The sequence below is a fragment of the Brachyhypopomus gauderio genome, chromosome 1, assembly GCF_052324685.1.
Source record: "Brachyhypopomus gauderio isolate BG-103 chromosome 1, BGAUD_0.2, whole genome shotgun sequence".
Lineage (NCBI taxonomy): Eukaryota > Metazoa > Chordata > Actinopteri > Gymnotiformes > Hypopomidae > Brachyhypopomus > Brachyhypopomus gauderio.
The window spans coordinates 49,752,738-49,775,670 of record NC_135211.1 but is presented as its reverse complement, the minus strand read 5'-3'; the positions used below and the strand labels follow the sequence as shown (position 1 = coordinate 49,775,670).

Genomic DNA, 22,933 nt, shown 5'->3' with positions numbered 1-22,933 from the left:
ATATTCAGAAATTGTACATTCACCAAAAACTCTAATGCACCGCACCGTATTGCAATTTAAGAACACCAGAGCAAATAAAGGTGTTTGGATAAAGCACATTTTGTTTCTCATTTTGATCTGAAAATGTACAGTGTCCCCGTGCTGTCTTTTATTTTGACGGAAGCGTCAAACGCTTTTTTGCAACTGTTATTCTTTCACGGAGCTCCCACCCACAGCCACTTTAAAAGTTAGGTGACATAGCAGTCAACTGAAATCTACACAGGACATAAACGCTTTGTTCCGTTTAAAACAGTTGGAGCGTTTCTTTGCGCTATAATTTATAGGCATGATTTCTGTTCACTTATAGGATCGCGTTGCGTTTGTATGAAATGGATCCTCGAACTGCAGTTCTCATTATTGCTTTACTTTGCGCACTTTCTGTTAGTGGCGCTGCGCACCTGGATACAGGTACGTTAACTAGCAGCACACGGGGAACTTACACATACAAATTAATACTATCTATTGACATGTTCTGTGATTAACTGACAGAGATGGAGTCGCTGGTAGATATTTCCCACTATCTCCGCAATTCTTCTAATAGCACGAACACTACCGACCTGACCTTTGGCTTCGTGTCGTGCGCAATCGCTGTGATTTTCTACGGGAGCAACTTTGTCCCTGTGAAGAAGATCGACACTGGTGATGGTGAGTCAAACAACCTGGATTAACCGCCTGATTTGTGTCTTTCTTGTTTTGTTGTCCTCGCTGGGTGTCGTGTCTCCCTTTGACGTGCGTAAACGACGACGTGAAAATGTATTTGTGTATTTGTAACTTCTAATATGTGGAGTTATTTGTCCTAACGCGCAGACATGTGTGTACGTATATTTCTCTGTATTGCTTTGTTGCAGGAATGTTTTTCCAGTGGGTTCTGTGTGCAGCTGTGTGGACCGTGTCCCTTGTAGCAAACATAATCTTGAGATCACCAACTTTCTGGTCCCTGGCAATGCTAGGTGGCGCCATCTGGGCTACAGGTACCTCGCTCATTTACTGTCTTCAATTACCGAAGCGTTGACAAGGAGGGATGCGACTTCGTGATGGCGTTGAAACAAAACACTGTGCGCGTTTGCAGTAGTGATGCTCAATTCCCCAGATTTCCTTTCCGATACGATAGCCTACTGAGTAAAAATCGAGGCTGGTATCAGAGATTCCGATCTGCTACCGGTACTTTGTGCAAATACACCTAATGTCTGGTAAATCTAAAAAAATAGTGTATTTCAAATCAGTAGCCTATCTCATAAAGAATACAAGACATCAGAGTAACTTATTTATTTGTTTATTTTAAACAAACTTTAAAATATTTTGAAGTAGAGGCCTCATTTACAAAATTGCTGAGCTAATACAACATAAAAACTAAACAGGACAAAATCAAACAACATATTTGAATATTGGTCTTTCATTCACATACAAAAATAAGTTAAATAATAAAATCATTAAAATAAAGTGTTTAATTATTAAGAACTACTATAAAAATGAACTGGCATCTTAATTTATGTAAAATTAACATGAAAACACTGAATATATAAATAACACTTCAACAAAATCATCCAACATAGACACTTTCCCTCATTTATAAGGTTTTGATAGGGAACAATAGCACATTTACTGTTGTCCCCTTTAGTATGTTCTATTTTTTGCTCAGAACCTCTTCTGCCTTTGAAAATACTCTCTCTGCCGGGCACAGGAGTGACAGTAATTCCCAGGGATCTGCTAATTTGCTCAGGGCTGGGACGATTGTTTCATGTTCTTGCCGCCAAACCAGTGCATCCCTATCTCTGGTAGTCACTTTTTCTTCTGAGTACCGACGTACTTCAATGAGCACATCACTGACAGCAGGCCAGTGATGTTGGCCTGACAAAATCTGCATGTCAAAATCAGTCCATATCCCTCCTTTTGACACAACTGAACTTGAGGGGGCAGGACTCTAGTTTAGCCCTGAGGTAGAAGGCCATGAGGTAGAAGGCCCTGAGTTAGAGGACCATGAGTCAGAGGGCCATGGTGTAGAAGATCCTGAGATAGGGTGTTATGAGTTAGAAGGCCCATGAGTTACAAGGGCCGAATCTAGCCCTGGTTCACACTGTTCCGCAGACATTTTAAACATCCGGGGCTTATGCAAAACGAACAGGCATTAAAACGACAGAAAGGTTCATTTCTTCCAATTGCTTGCGCCCCACCTGCAATACCCATGCACCCCACTAGTGGGGCGCGCCCCACACTTTGAAAAACGCTGCTCTAATCTTACCACTTTTTTCGGTAACGAGTAATATAACTATTTCCAGTCCAGTAATCAGATTAAAGTTACTTATCCACGTAACTGTGCGTTACTATTTTTATTTTCCCTAGTAAAAATATATATGTTTGCTTTCTTCTTGGCTCAGTTCTACTTTTGCGTCTGACCGTAGCGCTTGACTCCGCACACTGCGCGTGACCCTGTGAGAGCGCGAGCACATTTTACAAGTCATTCTTTGCAGTGTCCTCCTGTAACGATATGTGGTAGTGTAAAAAAACACCCCTCAAAAACAGGGGAAGGAACATTTACTTGAAGAATTTTAATGTTGGGGGGGGGGGGGGGGGGGGGGGGTGCCTGCACGCGCCAGGGTTGTGTTATCAATAAAGTTTCCCTCCTCAGGATTTTTGGATTAAGCAGTTTCTGCCTCAGTTACCAAACCTGCTTCAATACATTGTTACTGTTAAAAAAGCACTTCCAAAAAAGTGAGTATTGAAAAAATTAATTTTGCTGCTGAATGTAACTACTAAAGTAACTTGTAATCTAACGTAGTTACTTTTAAAATCAAGTAATCAGTAACGTAACTAAGTTACGTTTAAAAGGAGTAATCAGTAATCAGTAATTGGATTACTTTTTCAAGGTAACTAAGCCATCACTGGTTACAAGGCCCATGACTTAGAAGGCCATGAGGTAGAAGGCCATGAGGTAGAAGGCCCATGAGGTAGAAGGCCATGAGTTAGAAGGCCATGAGTTAGAAGGCCATGAGGTAGAAGGCCATGAGGTAGAAGGCCATGAGGTAGAAGGCCATGAGTTAGAAGGCCATGAGGTAGAGCTAACAGTATCGGCTGAGATTGGGACTAGAGTGGGAGCTGCCTGTCCTGTCTGACAGACCTCCTGCATTTCAGAGAGGAGACGTTTTTTCATTACTTCCACATTGTCTTTGTCTCAAAAACCAAGATGTTTAAACCCAACATCCAGAAATGTACTGGCAGCTAGACAGTGATTCTCAATACCCCGAATCTGTGCTGACGTTGCTGTGCCAATTGAGTGGAAGCAGCCTTGACGTTCACAGGCTGCTACAACCCTGTGAATGAGTGACAAGAGCAGAATCACTTTTCAGCTGAAACTTCCCATCTCACTTTTTTTTTTACTCTGCAGGTAACATCACAGTGGTTCCGATTGTGAAGACAATCGGTCTTGGACTTGGCGTGTTGATCTGGGCATCTTTTAATCTTTTTATGGGTTGGGCCAGCTCAAGGTAAGATTACAAACCAACAAAGGAACATTAGCACACATTATATTTTTACCATTTTGTGGGTGGGAGTATTTTGCTTCAACCTAGTAGAGGATAAGAAGGTAATATCAAGGAAGTAGCAGGATCTGGGTCCTCACCTCCGATGCTTTTAGCCTTTTTAGTCCTGCCCTTCCCAGATCTAGCAAGACAGGAGAGGCGCCCCTAATCCTAGGAAGGTACACAACTCAAATAGACAGTTAAAGGGCAAACAAAATAAATAACTTGTTGGTAAAGCGTTAATATTATTTGCTTTCTCTTAGTTGTTACAACTTCCCCTCTCTGGTTCAATAGCTTAATTGTACAGTTGATTCCAAATGAAAAATAATTATAATGATAACAAAAACACTTTTAGCACTTTGAGGTTTCCTTGAAATGTAAAGTGCACTATAAATAAAATGGATTATTATTATTAAAAACAGAAAGGTAAAGACAACACAACAAGGCTTTGCATATAGGAACACAGTGTTGTCACACACAACCCATCTGTCGTGAGGCAGAGAAATTCAAACCGCAATGTCACAGTCTTAAAAGAAATACCAGTGACCAGTGACTTGATTATACACAATATTCACTCATCAATCCCATTAAGGAAAATAGCAGAGTCTCTGAATTTTGTGTGACACTGTGTGACGAAGTTCAGTTACCGATCTGTAGCGGTGCTCGCTGAAGATGGCCCCACTGTACCTCTCTTCCACCTCCCCCACATCACCAACCGCGGGACGGTACGAAGTACTTGTTCCCTTCCTCAGCACGGAACCTCACTGCAGTGTAGGTGGAGCCATTTTGAAGTATGCGATTGTAGCACACTGTCCCATTCTAATGGAGCATTTAACTATGATCGTGTGACATCATATGTCATATGACAGGTAAAATGGTGGACGTAGTATGTCCGAGGTTGTGTGCATACTGCCCAGTCACCTACTGAAAGAACGTACTGCTTTGAGCAAAACGTACTGCATTGAAATCTAGTGCGTAGCGTACTGCTTAAGTACGCCATTTTCGATTGAGCCTATCTCTTCTTCTCTTGCCCCGCCCCTGACAAGAGCCAATAAGCTGACAAGGTGCTCACGAGCAGGTTCAAAATAAAAGATTCATTAATGTTTCAAAATAAAACTCGTGTTTTGCATCCCTTACAATTTACTGTTGTTCAGCACGTTTATTTGGAGATATATAAACCACAAACAAATTGAGCACACTATACAATGCAAACACTCAAACACTCAAACTTGTTTCTGTTCTCAGATTTGGCTGGTTTGGTATCGAAGTTGAAACTGTTACCCATCCAACACTCAACTACTGCGGAGCCAGTCTGTGTTTACTCAGGTCTACATACACACACACGCACACGTGCACACACACACACACACACACACACACACACACACACACACACACACACACACACACACACACACACACTTTTGATGTACTGACTGTACCGTGACTGTGTCCATACAGTGGTATTGTATTTTTCTTTGTGAAGAGTGACGTTCAGAGACCAACCACGTCTGAAGAAACTCCTCTACTCATAGACAACGTATGTGTCCCTGTTCACTGTGTTACGCTCCTATGTACACATTCACCTGTTGGTGGTTCGCGGGCCTGCAAAAAGTTGTCAGGATGTTTTTACAGATTTTGGTGAGCTGTGCTGTTATGACGTTTCTGTCACATTTGTTTCAGAGTATAAACACTTTACATGAGCCATCAGACAAATCCTGGGTGGATATGCTGTCTCCATGTGGCAAACGTGTTGTGTATGTATAAACTCCACCATGAACAGTAAACAAAGTAATGTCAAAACATTTTGTCTTTAAAAACAGGATTTATTCATAACTTAATTTTGATTGTTTAATAGGCATGTTTTTTCAGTCTCTGTTCTCACATTTTCTGAGATTTCACATTGATGAACACTGATCTGATTAAAGTGCTCTGTGTCTCGTAACTTTACCACTCGTTGTGCAGTGGGTCGCTGCTTGCGGTCGTAGCAGGACTTCTTTATGGCTCCTCCTTCATCCCTGTGTTGTACATCAAACATCGCGCAGCCAATAACGACAGCCGATTCAGCGGGGCGAGTCAGTTTGGTAAGACCAAATAAAATCTAAATGATTTGTAGCTTCTAAATAAAGACTTTTGACTTTTTATAAATTAATGTGACTATGACTTTAGTGTGTGTGTGTGTGTGTGTGCGTACAGATCTGGATTATGTTTTTGCTCAGTTCAGTGGGATTTTCCTCACCAGTACTGTGTATTTTGTCATCTATTGCACCTTCAAAAAGAACAAACCACAAGTGTTCTCTAAGGCTGTGCTTCCAGGTACTACATTTATAGATTTACTTTTGTATTAGACTTATGAAGCAAATTATCTAATATAAATTATTATATATTGGATTATTGGATTTCAGACTTCATGTATAGTTCTCAGATGTTGATGCTGATTTATAACTTCTGTCATGTGTAGGTTTTGTTTCCGGGGTGATGTCCGGCGTGGCCACATGTTGTTGGTTCCTGGCCAATCACTACCTCAGTGCGGTGGTCAGCTTTCCCATCATCACCACGGTGAGTGAAAGGTCATTCAGCGTTTTGCGATATCGGTACTCACCTTAATCTTTAGACTTATGTAATATACAATACAGTGAAATACAGACTTGCAATGCAGTGACATTCCATAGACTCCTATTTTTTTTATATATAGCCCGGTTTGCAAACCTGCCTCTGCCTCTGGTTGTAGTGCACTTTCTGCACTTTTAGTGGCTATTTTCCTCTTGCTATTTCAGAAGGAAAATTTAACACATGACTCTTTATGTGAACTTTGTGTCTGTACACATGTTTTGTTTTATTTGACAGGTTCCTGGTCTTATCGCTGCTATTTGGGGTGTTGTAGTTTTTAAGGAAGTGAAGGTAAGTGTGTGTGTGTGTGTGTGTGTGTGTGTGTGTGTGTGTGTGTGTTGGTTTTAATGTTTTTTGACTATGGAATGTGACTTACTTCCTTTCCTATTTAGGGACTGCGGAATTACGTGGTTCTTGTTCTGGCCTTTTGCCTGGTGCTGACAGGGGCATTACTCACCGCGTTCTCAAAGGTGTAATTACACCACATCGCCACAAGAGGACGACAAATTCCAAAGCAAGACAAAGGGAAGGGACTGCTGTCAGAATCGTCTTTTAAACCATTAAGCAATGTTTACATAACTGAATAAGTTGTCAGTCATAAGTTGTTTTCAAATATTCTCACCAGTGATTACACAACAACAAGACCTTTTTAGGATTTCTTAATTTGTAGAAACTGAATGAAAAACAGCAGGGTATCTGCACATTTTTAAATCGAACGAGAATTGTTGACCGGGGGTGGGGGGTGGGGGGGGGGGGGTGTGGCGAACGAAAATTGTTGACGTTGTTGAGGCCGTATACTCCAACGTTAGGAATCTATCACTAGGACCCTGGAGCGGTTATTTTCTGCATTAGCGCTAGATTCGGCAAAGTTCACATCGCGCCAGAACAACTGAACAACACACACTTATAATAATTTAATGCCTCCCCTCATAAAATTCCAGACATTTTAAGACATTTTTAGGCCTTGAATATGGAAAACTAAATTTAAGACATTTTAAGACTTTTTAAGGACCCGCGGGTACCCTGTATATATATATCAATTTATATATTTTTTTCCACTGCAAGATTGATCTTGTCATGACATGGTTTTCCTACAGCACTACTGTAAAGAACTGCATTTAGGTGTTGAAAAATTATTGAAATGTTATTACCTTAAAGATGAAGGGTGTAAATGTTTAATTAATGAATTAATGATGTAATAGGTTAAGTTGCGTAAGGAATGAGCAAAAAACGTTTGGTGGTATGTAGATATTGTACATCAGACAATGTGTGCAAATTTATTTTTTATCCTGGTAATGAAGAATCTGAAATACATTGTGAGATTTCTGATTTAAAATTTTCATCAGGGAATTATAAAAACAATATCTAAAGGAAAAAGCTTTATTGTGGTTACTTTTAAGAGGTGTTTACACAGTGCACTATGCAAACACAGTAGTACCATCATTAAACAAAGTTCTGTTAATAATGTGCAGGTACATTTAATGTAACCGTACAATCACTGGCTTCCAAAAGAATTGCCTCCTCATTTAAGACAAAAAAGCAGCCTTTAGTAAATATTGTTGAGAATCATTTTACTGAGATAAACTTTGGTATGAGGACACACTACTTATAATACTGTTCCTGTTTTGGAGTCAGTCACTCTTGGTTAACATCTTGGTTTAAGAAAGAAGATCTTTGTATTTGGGGGAAACTGTTTCTGTATTTCAACACTGACCAAAATCTGTGATAAGCACGTGTGGCAATGGGTAGGTAGCTGAAGTCACATGTAAAACACGAGGTCTGTCCTTTCCAGTGAAGAGTTTTCTTCGGTCTAGCGGAGGAGTGGTTTTTCCCATTACAGTGGCCACCACTGGCAGCTTGCCTGGTGTTTCTGGGGGAAAAAATCTCTTCTCTGCACTGTATTCAACAGCCATGACTGTAAGTACATTTATCTGTAGTTGCTAAATTAACTTGACGTTATTTTGATGACCAAAATGAGCTGTTGTCATCGAGTTCACTGGTGGGGAATGGCCTATTTCCCCCTTTGAGTTGCATCACTGCACTTCCTGGTTTCCTCCTCATGTAAGACATGGCATGAGTGACCGCCTTGGACGCAGAGTTTACACGCTAACCGTAGCCTCACGCAGAGCTCGACATGGCCGCGACTCTCGATATGGACGTTCAAAATGAACACGTTTATTACCAGAATATAGAGAAGGGCCACAAGACTTCGCGACCTCATACCAGAGTGGGTCAATACAGAGGTAAGAACACAGTCTGGCATGGGTGGGGAAGAGGGGGGTCACTTACTGGGATTAACAGACATTTAAAATATGCTGGTGTGTTCTGAGTCTTGTAGGAGTGTTGAGGCTGGCTGTGGTGTGCGTTGGCCTGATGTGTATTCTTCAAGCAACTCTCAACATTGTCCTTAGGTTATACTGTAGGTTATGTTTCATTCTTGAGTTCATTTTTACTATTATATTTGTAAGTGGTATGTTTCTGGTTGTTTATGTGCATCGTTACATTCTTTCTAGTTTATTTTCAGGATGACACATATTTGTTACTTATGAACTGCAAGAATCAGACTATAGAGACCAATTACAACATCCTGACTGCAAAGAGAGACCAATTACAGATCAACTACAACAACTTGGCTAAGGAAAGAGACCAGTTACAGATCATCTACAACAACTTGGCTAAGGAGAGATACCAATTACAGATCAACTACAACAACTTGGCTAAGGAGAGAGACCAGTTACAGGCTGGAAACGGCATCTTGACTGTAGAGAGAGACCAGATACAGACCAAATACAGCAATCAAGCAAAGGAAAAAGATGAACTCCAAAAGAAGCTTTCTGAGCTCCGTAAGTTTAGTAGTTAATAGAGGATTTGTGGTAAAAAAAAAACAAGTGTGAGGTTCTTTGTAAGTACCAGAAATGTATGCTGCCCTCTATAACGTTTGTTCTAAAGGTTTGTGGATATTATTTTGTGTATTACACAATGGAGGATCAGAGAAAAAAACCTCAAAGACCTCACATGGGAGCATTAATATATTTTTTTTGCCAAACGTGATTTTACAGTTTTACCTTCTAACTGTTCACAAATACGTCTTTGGAGTAAATGCGTTTCCCCTTCAGTGTCAGCTGGTTCCATTCAGCCCTTTGGAGCCAAATGCAATAAATCAGCAAAAATAATGGCAAACCTGAACAACCTGAGTGCGGAACGTGTGGCATCAGCATGTGCCGACCAGCAGTCCAGAAGCTAAAGAAGCGTCCGCCAGAGTTTTTCCCACAAGCCTGTGCGTGTTCCCAGCGAGCGCTTGAGAAGGGCGCGAACACTCCAGCAGCTGGTGTGTGCCCCTCGCAAGACCCTGAGACCGGTGTGTGCCCTTAAGACAACTAGGGCATTACCCACTTCCCCCAGGGACCTGACGGGCAGTGCGCACTCTCCTGCTGCTCCGGGGTCCGGGCCGCGTCCTCTGGGAGAGACCTAAGCTGCCAGCCGCTCCCACAGAACTTAGTGGGCTGTGGCACCTGCCAGGCCACACCCACGATGGGGCTCCAACATGGCGTCCGGGAAATTTTGTGTTCGTGCCTGCCTCTGTTCCTGTGTGTGCGCGCCTGTCCCTGTGGTTGTGCCTTGTTTCCCTTTGTTCCTTTACCCATCCCCATGACCATGCTTGTCTTCGTTCCTGTTACGGTGTCTGTCTCTGTGTTTGTTCCGTTTTTGTCTCCCCCTGTCCTCCAAGGGAAGCTGTCATAGGCTGGCCAGTTTGGTGGACTCTCCCCAGGGGAGGCTGCTCCTTAATAAAAATAATATGCATATGCGGGCAGTTCATGGCACGTCCTTAGCAGATATGTAAATGAGGCACAAGTGCATTGTTGCTTATTTTCACATAACTGAAGCTAATTCATCAGTTGCGCTCAAAGTACCTCTTAAACCACTGCTCAAATCACCACTCAAACCACCACTCAAATCACCGCTCAACAATACAACACGTTTCCTAAATCAGACCTGGAGTAGTTCATCAATCGGGATGGCTCCATTTTATACCTAGCGGCTAAACTGCTAGGGGCCAGACCACAGGACATAGGTGGGGAGAATTTCTACAAGCTTTGCTGATCAGCTTTGCATCAAGAGTTATTTCTTCTCTTTGCTAACATAAGCTAGCAACTTGCTAGATGTCAAGCAGACTGTAGTCACGTTCAGTCTGTACATACTGTAGTTATGTAGCTCTGACATAAAACTATGCAGGTCACTGTGGGCTACTAGTTTTTTTTATTCAGAAGCAAAAGTACTGTGCGGTGATTTGAATATATTCTAATGGACAGGCAAAAACATTAATCAGCCTGGATGGAGATACTTCAGTTCGAGTATCTACTGCATCTCCACTGAAGAGAAGACCTGGAGTGAGAGCAGACAGGACTGCAAACAGAGAGGAGCAGACCTGGTGATCATAAACAGCAGAGATGAACAGGTGAGAGAGAGAGAGAGAGAAAGCAGACATCATGGATTGCGTTGCGTGGTGGAGGGGAGGTTAATTTCTTAACTGCCCATTCTGCACACCTTTTCAGGACTTTGTTGAAATGTTGAGAAGAGGTAAGAATGCTTGGATTGGTCTGACTGACAGTGCCAAAGAAGGGACCTGGAAATGGGTGGATGGCACAGCGCAGACCACTGGGTAAAAGACCACTGACCTGATATCACGTCACCATTCAGTTACTGACACCTTTTCCCAGTCTGCCTGGCTGGACGTGGTTGTTCACACCCTCTCTTGTTTTCAAAGGTACTGGCTGACTTCAGAGCCCAATGACTATAAGGGAGCAGAGGACTGTGTTATGATTGGCTATCAGCCTGTAGACGAGAGACCTGTAGCAGGTCCTTTAAACACATGGAATGATTATTCGTGCTCTGCCCGCTTTGTTTCAATATGTGAGAAGAAGGTTTCCATCTGAATAATTCAGATTAGAATTTTATGTATTCTTTCAACATAGAATAAATATACTGACTGTTTTCCAAAATGTAATTTACTTTTTTTTTAAATTTAATTCTTTTGGTGCTCTGTTTCCATGTGATTGTCAGTGACTCATAAGACGTGAAGGTAGGGGTGACCTGCAATAGTCGCTGATTCGACTATAGTCGACTATACCCCCTAGTCGACTATGAACGTCATAGTCCAATGTACCATTCTAACTGCATGGGGGTACCCAAAGATGCTGCTAAGAATTAGTTGTTACCTTTAAATGTCTTTGTTTTCTTTATATATAGCCTTTTGTCAAATAAAATCATCCTAATTTCTGTTAATAAATATTTTAAAGGTATGTGTGCGCATTAACAATAGGAATCTTCCTTACTAAATCACACCCTGCAGTTGCACAATCCAAATGAGTGGAGCTGAACACGCTAATATCTGCCGAGATTATAATGACAAAAAAAACTTCAAAAGTATTTTGAAAAAGATAAATATGAATCAAACAAAGTAAAGTGCAAGTTATGTCATCAACGTCTTTCATTTCGCATGACAACAACCAACATGGCAATCCATTTAAAATGCGTAAGGCGAAAAAAAAAAAAACAGTTCAGCCGTTTGTCGTTTCGGTCGTGTCATGTCATTGCGGTGCGTCTCAGCAAGTAGGCCTAGAAACATTTTTTTTTCAACCCCATTACTTGAACCTTTCCTTATAATTTATTTGCTGTTGTGTGGCATTTTTTTACATTTTCAGGCAGGCATATTTTATTAAAAATATTTTTGACATTTTGCACAGTGCCTGTCTGACAGTTCGATATGCACACTGCGCACTGAAGGTGATTATTTTTGGTTAATGTTCTCTAACGTTTCATTAAAAAATAAATAAGTAAGTAAATAAAATCTGAATAAAGCCAACCTACCATGTTTATTCATTTATCTGAGTGTTTTAGGTTTTTACTTTGAATTGGAAAAAAGTCCTGAATGAGAACGAGATCCTGTTTAAGGTGCTCTACATAAAAATAAAAAAAACCCAATTCGACTATTAGTCGACTAAAGGGAAAATCTGATGAATCAGATTCGACTATGAAAACCCTTAGTTGAATACACCTCTACTTGAAGGTTTTGCAAATGGCTTCCAAAATATTTTTCTTTCAGGCCTCTGAAATGAGCAATAAAATCATGAAAAACATGTGACTGTGTGCCTGAGGAGTAGTTTCATCATCACCAAGTTCACTGTTAGGGCAAGGCCGGTTTCCCCTCTGAGTTACATCACTTTCTGGTTTCTGTCTCATGTAAGACTGTGTAGCAGGAGCTACGCTAGCATGCTAACATCTGCGGAGCTGGACACCAAAGCCACCCGTCTTGGGTGGGGCAAAGCAAGGTTGCATACAAATGTTAGCTTATATAAAATAGTCATTACATTATATGTCTGGCATATTGACTCGGTCATGCAAAAACCTTAATTCAAAAGGACAACTGTACATCTTTTGTTATACACATTCATGTCCTTTGTGTGTACTGAAACAACACAAATATAGAGAACAAAAAGACAAGATTATATAATTTTACACAAAACTCAAAAAATAGACTGGACAAAATTGTTTTTGTAAGATAGCAATGCGACTGTCACGTATGGCTATGCCATACCCGGTTTTCTCGCTTAACCCGCTTTCTGGAATACCCCCCAGGGGTAGTTGAGTAACCCTGATTACTTTAACTCCGATCAGCCGTTTTGGAACCGAAAACTCTGAGTATGTCAGATCGGGGTAAGACAACTCAGAGTTCAGGGTTATGTTTAGAGTTTGTTAAACCCGCTTTCTGGAATACCCCCCTGCACACATATATACACAGTATATGTGCAAAGACCGTTGTTATTCGAGCGGCAAACAAACATATACATCAACAATAAACAGAATAGAAAATAAAATATAGCTACATTCATCACAAACTGGAATTAACTTTACCTCTGAACTTCATTTTAGAAGTGATTTTTTCATTGTCTGTGAACATAAAATAAGATGATGTTTGCAAGTTAGCTATAATGCTCCTATTAGCTCAAAAATATATCAGTGTTCAGTCAACAGTGTTGGTTGGATAATAATTCTCACATTATTTCTTAAATATATATATTAAAATGTAGAGTTAAATTGAGTGATGGACCTTTATACATAACTATTAACCAAATTCTGCTTACCATTTCCTACTGTCTCTGTTTCCCATCGGTTCCTTTGAATTTGCGCCTTTTCGCTCCCGCGCATTCATTAGTAGACATGCGCAGATGGGTTTGCTTTCTTTTTTTTAATTAAGGGGTGAAAATAGCCTCGCTGTGTGGCAAATGCTACTTGTACCCGGGTGCAAATAGACACTCCGAAATAAAAATAATAACTTAATTAGAAATATGACTTAATTAAAATCATAATTAGAAATAAACTTTATGCAATAATCACAACTTTATTTAAATCAGAATTATAATCATAGTGTATTTAAAATCATAATTTTATTTTAAATCATAACTTTTCAAACTAGTCCTACACAATTGCCACAACTGCTGCAAAATTGGTCCTTGAACACCCAAGTAGTCCCAATGTTACAGTACGGCGGGCCCCCTACTGGTCGCCCCTGTCTACAGCAGCAGCTGTCCCGTCATATTGTTGCGTTGTGTGCGTCGATCCGAGGGTCGTTTGTTTGCCTATATCTGTCTTGTCTTTGTACCAGTTGACCGCTTGTTATTATATCCTTAATTTGGATCAGTTCACGGGTTTTGGTTTGCGCACTTTTTCAATTAAACCATCCTTTTTCCCTGAGACTTGGCATCAGAGCCGGTGTTCTGTCGGATTTTCCTACTTTGTCGAATTTTCTTACCGTATCAGCTGGCAGCGAGTATTTATAGACTAGTCTGTCGAATTTTCCTACCTTGTCGATTTTTCCTACCGTGTCCGTTGGCATCGCGTATTTGTAGACGTATTTCTTAGTTTGTTCACCTTATGGAAACGTCGTAATGTAGCGCAAATCAGCGTTTAAAAAGTAGTATTGTAGACGTATCTCTTATTTGTTTACCTTATGGAAACGTCGTAATGTAGCGCAAATCAGCGTTTAAAAAGTAGGATGAGCTTTAAAATAAAAGTTTTATTTTGCGTATTAATGTATTATTAATAATAATACAAGCAAATTGGATTGTTTACATCTTTGAATGAACACGTTTTTAGCCTGTGTGTCATTATAAACCAGCATTAAGTTCAACACTACAGGTAGGAAATTTCGACAGCCTAAATGTCATTATTAACCAGCATTAAGTTCATCAACACTATAGGTAGGAAATTTCGACAGCCTAAATGTCATTATAAACCAGCATTAAGTTCATCAACACTATAGGTAGGAAATTTCGACAGCCTAAATGTCATTAAATAAGAGCATCACCAGCATCTACTCTAGTTAGACTCATTTAACAGCAGAAAAAACTATGAGCAATAGGCTATGCCAGAAATATCTTCAGTCAGATTTTTCTGAATCCAGTGTTGCGTATGCTTTGTTATAGATTTTTCTAATAAAGTTTGGCTGTTTTCAGAATCAGTTTAATTTGTAATTTCAAATACAAGCACCATTTTCCTTGAGTGGCTGCTGCGTATGCACATTTCAAGATCTGAGACACCCAGGTTGTTGTTTATGATACAACAATGTCTTACCTGCCATAGTAATAACCTTTATTTCTCCAAATAAGTCATTAAGAACAATTTTCTTTGAAACAGGGTTAAGTGCAGTTTACTATAATAAGAAAAAACCTCCAGCATATTTGTATTGATGTATTTTATTTATAAGTGCCTTTCACCTCAAGTACACTTTACAAAAAAAAAAATTAAATTATTGAATTAACATGTATCTGTACACTTTCTACAGAGGTAGTTGGTGTTATTGCTGTAATGGACACATTCAAAATGTGCCCAACGGCTGCACATGTCACACTGCACCTAAAAAAAATAAAACATGTCAATTGGAAACCATAAACACTGCATGAAACAACTAAATCAAAATACACATCTATAATGTTTACAAGCATTATGTGTAATCCTTACTGATTGTATTGTAACCGTACTGCATATATGCAGATAAATAAATATATACCATTTCAGTCATGCTCTTCTCAGCATCCCCTTCCAGCATAAAGCAAACTGTGCAGTAGTCCTCTGCGTTACCTAGAAGCATATTTATTTTCATTACGTCGGCATATTAGGACATTAGTTACTTCAATAATAATGTTAGATGACAAAGCACTGTTAATAATAATCATCTTTGATGACGCACTGTTCATCAGCAAGTTGTCACTGTTAGGCCCCTGAGCAAGGCCCTTAACCCTCAATTACTCAGTTTAGTGTTCCATTGTAATTGTAAGTCGCTTTGGATAAAGGCTTATGCTAAATGTAAATAACACTTTATATTCTTCTAATCATCTAACCGAAATTGATTCCGAGAGTATATATGAGGGACAAAATGTAATGTGTTGTATGGTAATGCTAAAAAAACTCACCTTTACGTGCAAGCAATGAACAGGCTATCCCCATTCGTGCAGTGCTAACAGCTGCTTGTGTTGTCTGCACATTTTCTACAACTCCAGTCAAAAGGAATTCTTCAGCGAACTGCAATATCAATTATTTACAAAAAGTTTAAATCTTAAATCATATACTCATTGGCCTGAAGATATTTGTGAACAAAAACTGAAAAAGTGAATATATACCTTCATTACTAGAACACCACAACTGCTCCCATCTTCTTGTTCTTTGTGTTTGAATACTGTTGTTCGCCATTCAGCACCGGAATCTTTGTGTCCAATTGTATTGAGAAAATTTCTATTTGGCCCAAGACACATTTTATAATCTGGAAGCGTGCGTTTCTTTGTAACAAAGATGAATTATGTTTCTCAATAAGAAGTATTACCTCCAGTTCCGCAAAATTTTTCTCTCATATGATCCTTCATTTCCCATTGGATCAATGATGGAGACTATCTTTCTTGACATGGTGACAATCTAATAAAAAATACAATGCAAGTTTTGTACAATCCAGCATCAAAATGATAAAAGTTGAGTAATGTCTGTAAATCAAAGCAACATTGGAGTTATGTAATTTGAGAACACACACCACAAGAATCCAATGTCCACCAGTATTGGCAGGGAACAGCCAGGTGTCCTCAACTGGAAACTTCATCTGCATTAAATTTTCAAGAGAAAGTATTAGCTATGGTTCTAAATGTAGTAAATGTTGCAGTGACCAGTATTGTGTAGGTGCACATACATTTCTGAGACATCGAAACTGCCCAGCGACCAAGGAAGACCCAACCACTGCATTCAGCTGATATACAGGCATCTGTAAAGCACCAAGCAGCAATTAGTGTAGGGAAAAATATGAAAGAAGCACATTTTCAAAATAACTACACTTAAACACGACTTGCCTTATGTTCTTCTATCAGCTGATGCAGATATGCATCGATCACCTGCATTCACATAATAGTTGTTAATAAACATATACAATTGTGTCCAGAAAGTCAAAATCTACATCAGGATTTTGTTCCAACTGCTGGGCCGATCCGAATTGTTCAATCCAGCATCAAAAGTGTCCAGCCAGTTGAAACAAAATAGTGAGTAGGACTCATTACAAATGTATTTCTGAATCTTACTTCATCAGCAACCCATGCCATCCCTTGCAGTGTTCTAAAAGATGAATCATACAATTTGTATGGCCCAACAACTGCTTCCACCTGGTTAAGGTCTTTTGAATTCCAGAGCCTCAAAACTGAAAATAAATATGTAAACATTAGCATCACCCTACCTATTATCTATTGATAAATGAGGCAAATACAGGGCCAACAGGCCAACTTAAAATGAACAGTGTACTAACATGCAAATTTCACAACATGCATAACATGTTGCAAACAACCAAAAATGATTTAGACATGATAACCTAATCAATGCAAATGTAATATTTGTTTAACAATTGTTTATAACCATTAACACGGACTGTGGGAGAATCAATATGAAGAGAGCTTACACCAAGGAAGCAGTGTGCACACATATTGCATTTTCATAGGTTATTATGTCCATAACATAGGTTATATGTTCCACACGTCAAACAGAGCAAACCTGGTGAGTACCACACTGGTAAAAACACAGCAAACCTGGTGAGTACCATACTGGCAACAAACGGACCAACTGGTCAAACTCTGAGATAATTATAACACCTTCATTTTGAATGATTCTTTGAACATTTGATGAGCTTCTGTAACGTTTCACGGGGCGGGAGATAGCAGGAGTGACGCAAATGCAATAAAGAAGGATTTAATAGAAACAACAGAAACAGACAAGACAGCACAGGGAATAACTATATTACTAGGGGCAAAAGACAAAGGCTACAACAGGGTACAACTACTGAGGGGGAAACCGAATGATGGGGACAAATATACGAACGAAGAAACTACAAGATATTAAGGGGTACGAGAACTAAAACAGGGAACATAGGAGGGTGAACAAGCAACACGGTAAGTATACTAAGGGAGCTATACTACACATAAGAAAAGGTCTTAAACAACTGGGAGACGCTAACGAAAGGAACATAACAACAACAACTATAAACACATAAGTAGCAATGGAATCAGGGCAACAGGGAACAGGAGCACAAGGCACAACAGTATAACCAAACATACAAAGGAAATCCAATACAAAATACAGGGAACTAGACTAAAAGTGAGGACACAAGAACGAACGGGAGGAAGCAGAACAGAGAAGCAACCAGGGACTCACGTACAGGGAATGACCGACAAGGGAGAATCACACTAGGGGTTTTTTATACGTAGAGACAAGACGGTGAAACAGGATTCAGGTTTGTGAGACTAATGACGAGGGCGTGACAGACAGACGGGGGGACGAATGGGAGCGGGAGCTAGGCGGGACCAGGGAGGAGGGAGGGGCTAGACGTGACATAACCCCCCCTCAAGGCGTGCAACTCCGGGGCACGCCAACCAGGGAGGGCCGGACAGACGCCGGGGACAGAGACGCCACAGGACAGAGGGAGACGAGCGGGCGAGGCCGGGGCAGGGACAACAGACATGGGGCAGGACCGACAACGGCCCGGACACCGGACATACAGGAGGACCAGGGCAAGGAACGGGCGGTGACGTGGGAACGGGGCCAGATGGGATAGGAAGGGAAGCTGGCACAGGGGGCGGAGCCAAGGGGCTGGACAAAAATTGGGTCAAGGGAACAGGACAGGACACCCGGGAAGGCTGGGACACAGAGGCAAACAGACGGAGGACGACGGAGACAGGGACGGGAACAAAATGGGTGATGATTTGGGGAACAGAGACGGGAACAGGGACGTGGAGGACACTACCACGGACGGACACAGGGACAGGTACGTGGACGCGGACAGGGACGCACACAGGTACAGGGACCAACAGGAAACCAGGGAGGGGACAGGGCAAAAGAGGGAACACAGGCGAGTGCAAAACAGGGTTAACACGAGCGTCAGCGTCCGAACAGTTCAGCCTGGAGCCAGCCCCAGGCCCACAGGCGGGCAAGGCAGTCACTGGGGGGGCTGGCGTAAGCTGAGGAGTGTCCTGGGGAGCCGGGCGTGCAGCTGAGACAGGCGGGGCCCGCTGGCGTGCAGCGGGAACAGGCGGGGCCCGCTGGCGTGCAGCGGGAACAGGCGGGGCCCGCTGGCGTGCAGCGGGAACAGGCGGGGGCCGCTGGCGGGCAGCGGGAACAGGCGGCGTCGCCGTGCAGACGTCATCGGGGGGCGAGTTCACCATGCAGACGCCATCGGGGGGCGTGGTCGCCGAGCTGACGTCATCGGAGGCGTGGTCGCCGAGCTGACGTCATCGGAGGGCGTGGTCGCCGGAGTGCAGTCATCGGAGGCTGGGACAACCGTGGCGACGTCATCGTGGGGCGTGGTAGCCGGAACGACGTCATCGGTTGGCCTGGTCACTGCACAGACGTCATCAGGGGGCGGAACCTCCGGGCCGACGTCATCAGGGGGCGGAACCTCCGGGCCGACGTCATCAGGGGGCGGAGCCTCCGGGCCGACGTCATCAGGGGGCGGAGGCCCCGGGTCGACGTCATCGGATGGCGTGTCCACCGGGCCGACGTCATCGGGGGGCGTGACTGCCGGGCTGACGTCCTCTGGGGGCGTGACCGCCGGGCTGACGTCATCACGGGCCCGAGCTGGCCACTCCTGGGGCGAGTGGCCACTGCGTCCCCCCAAAAAATTCTTGGGGGGCCTTTGGGGAGTGGCTTCCAGGATGCAGTCATCGGGGTGGTCCACGAATCCCTTCACATGACCGACGGGGTCGGCCGGCTTGGATCCTTGGATGTGGATACAGCCACCCACAAGAAATTCCTTGGGGGGTACCCCTGTTGCACGACCCCCAATCAAATGGGAGGGGGGCTGAACAGTGACACCAGCGAACCTGGAGCGCATATACCTGCAGAAACCTTCTACGGTCAGTGCTTCAGTCATACGCTTCGACAGCACCAAGTTCGCCCATTCCAGTGCCTTGGCTTTCAGCAGAGAGCGCATAAACAGAACCAAGATGTCATCTGGAGGTTTGGGGCATGTTAGTAACCTGATATACAATGTACACTGCATGATGTAGCTGTCAGCAGGTCCGGTCTCCCCATCGTATTCCTCCGGGCAATGAGCTAGCGACGGTAGGGTGACGTAGTTTCCCCTCGAGTCCCTAACCAGTAATGCCTGCAGGGCATCCAGGTTGGACAAAAAATAGTCCTTTTTCTCAGGAACTAAGGGACTGCCTGAGGTAAAAGACTCTTGCTGCGTCATACTTAGGTCGGTCATTCTGTAACGTTTCACGGGGCGGGAGATAGCAGGAGTGACGCAAATGCAATAAAGAAGGATTTAATAGAAACAACAGAAACAGACAAGACAGCACAGGGAATAACTATATTACTAGGGGCAAAAGACAAAGGCTACAACAAGGTACAACTACTGAGGGGGAAACCGAATGATGGGGACAAATATACGAACGAAGAAACTACAAGATATTAAGGGGTACGAGAACTAAAACAGGGAACATAGGAGGGTGAACAAGCAACACGGTAAGTATACTAAGGGAGCTATACTACACATAAGAAAAGGTCTTAAACAACTGGGAGACGCTAACGAAAGGAACATAACAACAACAACTATAAACACATAAGTAGCAATGGAATCAGGGCAACAGGGAACAGGAGCACAAGGCACAATAGTATAACCAAACATACAAAGGAAATCCAATACAAAATACAGGGAACTAGACTAAAAGTGAGGACACAAGAACGAACGGGAGGAAGCAGAACAGAGAAGCAACCAGGGACTCACGTACAGGGAATGACCGACAAGGGAGAATCACACTAGGGGTTTTTTATACGTAGAGACAAGACGGTGAAACAGGATTCAGGTGTGTGAGACTAATGACGAGGGCGTGACAGACAGACGGGGGGACGAATGGGAGCGGGAGCTAGGCGGGACCAGGGAGGAGGGAGGGGCTAGACGTGACAGCTTCCAATTGCAGGCCTCTCTGCTACTGTTGTTGCTTGGACCTGTATTGTGTCATCAAATTGTTTCGGAGCAAAGTGTAGCCAAAATCCTACTCCCCTTACTAACCCAGCCCCTGTTTAACATAGAGACGTGTGCTTTACATGGTATAACATACACATCTAGATAAGTCAGCAAAACAAAGGACATGTCAGTCAGACACTGCAAACCTGAGATCATGAGGGGAGTATAATTTCGGCAGGCGTTACAATCAAGCTGCCAAAATCCTACTCCCCTTACTAACTCCCCCCCTGTTGAACACAGAGACTTGTGCTTTTTATGGTATGGACTACACATCTAGATAAGTGACCAAAACAAAAGACATGTCAGTCAGACACTGCAAACCTGAGATTATGAGGGGAGTAGGATTTCGGCAGGTGTACTGTTATTGCCAAATTTTTACTCCCCTGTTAATCGAGGTGGGTTTGAGTACTGTGATTATAACTTAGTTCACTGAGCACTCTAGGTTTGTCCTAGCTACATAATAAGATATATTTAGGTAATATTTGTCTTTTTTATATTTTAACCTATTAAAAATGAAATAAGTCAGGTTGTCATTAAAATATATAAGATGCACGGTTGTCAGTAACGACGTAGAACAAAGTCAAACAGCGAGGTCACGTAGTCAGAGGTGAACTTCGGTAGCCTATATCAAGTGTGTTACTGTTCTCGTAATTTTTAGTTTGAAAGGCATTCGCTCCTCCTGAGTGCTACGGTAACAACCAACCTTGTACATTACATTTTATTAAAATATTTAACACCCGTGAATCAGTGTCTTTATTTGGATATAGATAATGCTGCATCGTTTCCTGTGGTAGATCATTAAAAATGAGTCCTTATTTGTGCATAGAAACAACGGAAATCGTGATTATCGTCTGAAACGTCTATATGCGCGTGCACGCGAGGGGAGTAGGATTCTGCCGGGGAGTCGGAATTCGGCACAACACCTGCCCTGCTTGGCATGATCGCTTCCATTTGATTTCGCTCACCCTGCCCGTCACACCCAAGTTATTTTTTTATGTCAGTGTTTTAGTACAGTGTGAGCTTCATATTGACCAATATGGGCTTTTCCATACTGAATTATATAAAACTGTACTAGGTGTCATCAGATTTTTAGTACACTTCTCACATCGTTTTAGTGTGACCATCTAAGGAGCCATACCAACTCTGGAGTGAATCAGCCTCGGGGGGGCGACTGTCGATTAGGAGCAAATAGAAAACACATAAGGATAGACAACTTTCATAATCAGATGTGTCAAGTAACGAAGTACAAATACTTCGTTACCTTACTTAAGTAGAAATTTTGGTTATTTATACTTTACTGGAGTAATTATTTTTCAGCTGACTTTTTACTTCTACTCCTTACATTTTCACACCATTATCTGTACTTTCTACTCCTTACATTTTAAAAATAGCCTCGTTACTGCTATTTCATTTCGACTTGTTTTCATTCCGTCATGTCATTGTAAAAAAAAACCTATCCTGATTAATCGCGCCATCCGGATAGAGTGAATTTGATTGTGGTTGGATGAGAAGTATAAACATAATATTCCGACACCCTATTGGTTTGTATGTGATCCATCGCACCTGCACATGTCACATCACACTCCAGCGAGGACGTAGCAGACGTATGTAGCTTAGTATAAAGATGTCCGTGGCAGAGACTCAAAAAAATTCAAGCGAAGTGTCCCAACTAAGAACCAGCGAGGAGGTTGGTAGCCAGGAAGACCAACCAACCGTTGTACTAAAACCCATTTTTCAATCTTAATATTTTAATATAACATTATAGTCATTATAGCTTTTTGAAGAATGGAGTTTTTGGGGAGGTGGGCTAGTGCACCACCCTGTGGTGCCACCTAAGCTTTTCTCCTTAATGGCTTTTTTTCCCCCTTACATTACTTTTACTTTTATACTTTAAGTAGTTTTGAAAGCAGTACTTTTACACTTTTTGTTGGGGAGATATAATGATAGCTAGTTCGTTTAGGTGTTAGGCGTCATCCAACATGGGGCATCGGTCAGAATGCCAGGTAGAGGAATGATGAGGAGACGATGGGCTTGGTTAATGAATTGTATTCTGACTCAATATTGAAACCGGTAGCATTAACATCCACACTGATTCATATCCACAGCTTTGTACCCATAGACTGACGTTGTGAATTCACATTCACAGTAAAGCGAGATGAGTTGACATTTCACACACACACACACAGTTTCTCATCATTGACTGTGAAGAAATGCCACCACCATT

At 42.0% G+C, this 22,933-nt stretch overlaps 3 protein-coding genes across 3 annotated transcripts; 2 read left to right on the top strand and 1 right to left on the bottom strand.

The window, feature by feature from the left end:
- The first annotated feature begins 226 nt into the window (after window positions 1-226).
- LOC143523838 (transmembrane protein 144-like) lies at window positions 227-6,909 on the top strand. Its single transcript, XM_077018237.1, has 12 exons — window positions 227-447; window positions 529-684; window positions 888-1,010; window positions 3,422-3,521; window positions 4,800-4,880; window positions 5,016-5,094; window positions 5,238-5,311; window positions 5,520-5,638; window positions 5,751-5,870; window positions 6,016-6,113; window positions 6,402-6,455; window positions 6,557-6,909. The coding sequence occupies exons 1-12, from the start codon at window positions 369-371 to the stop codon at window positions 6,638-6,640; spliced, it is 1,167 nt and encodes a 388-aa protein (XP_076874352.1). The 5' UTR covers window positions 227-368; the 3' UTR covers window positions 6,641-6,909.
- An 894-nt stretch (window positions 6,910-7,803) lies between these two features.
- On the top strand, window positions 7,804-11,755 carry LOC143524018 (uncharacterized). The gene is made up of 7 exons (XM_077018248.1): window positions 7,804-8,081; window positions 8,231-8,407; window positions 8,503-8,583; window positions 8,678-9,007; window positions 10,475-10,620; window positions 10,718-10,824; window positions 10,930-11,755. The coding sequence occupies exons 2-7, from the start codon at window positions 8,299-8,301 to the stop codon at window positions 11,096-11,098; spliced, it is 942 nt and encodes a 313-aa protein (XP_076874363.1). The 5' UTR covers window positions 7,804-8,081; window positions 8,231-8,298; the 3' UTR covers window positions 11,099-11,755.
- A 3,223-nt stretch (window positions 11,756-14,978) lies between these two features.
- Window positions 14,979-16,458, bottom strand: LOC143509775 (uncharacterized). The gene is made up of 7 exons (XM_076998624.1): window positions 16,396-16,458; window positions 16,243-16,308; window positions 16,042-16,130; window positions 15,842-15,953; window positions 15,635-15,743; window positions 15,232-15,302; window positions 14,979-15,077 (listed from the first exon to the last, which is right to left on the bottom strand). The coding sequence occupies exons 2-7, from the start codon at window positions 16,306-16,308 to the stop codon at window positions 14,979-14,981; spliced, it is 546 nt and encodes a 181-aa protein (XP_076854739.1). The 5' UTR covers window positions 16,396-16,458.
- Between the last annotated feature and the right edge of the window lie 6,475 nt (window positions 16,459-22,933).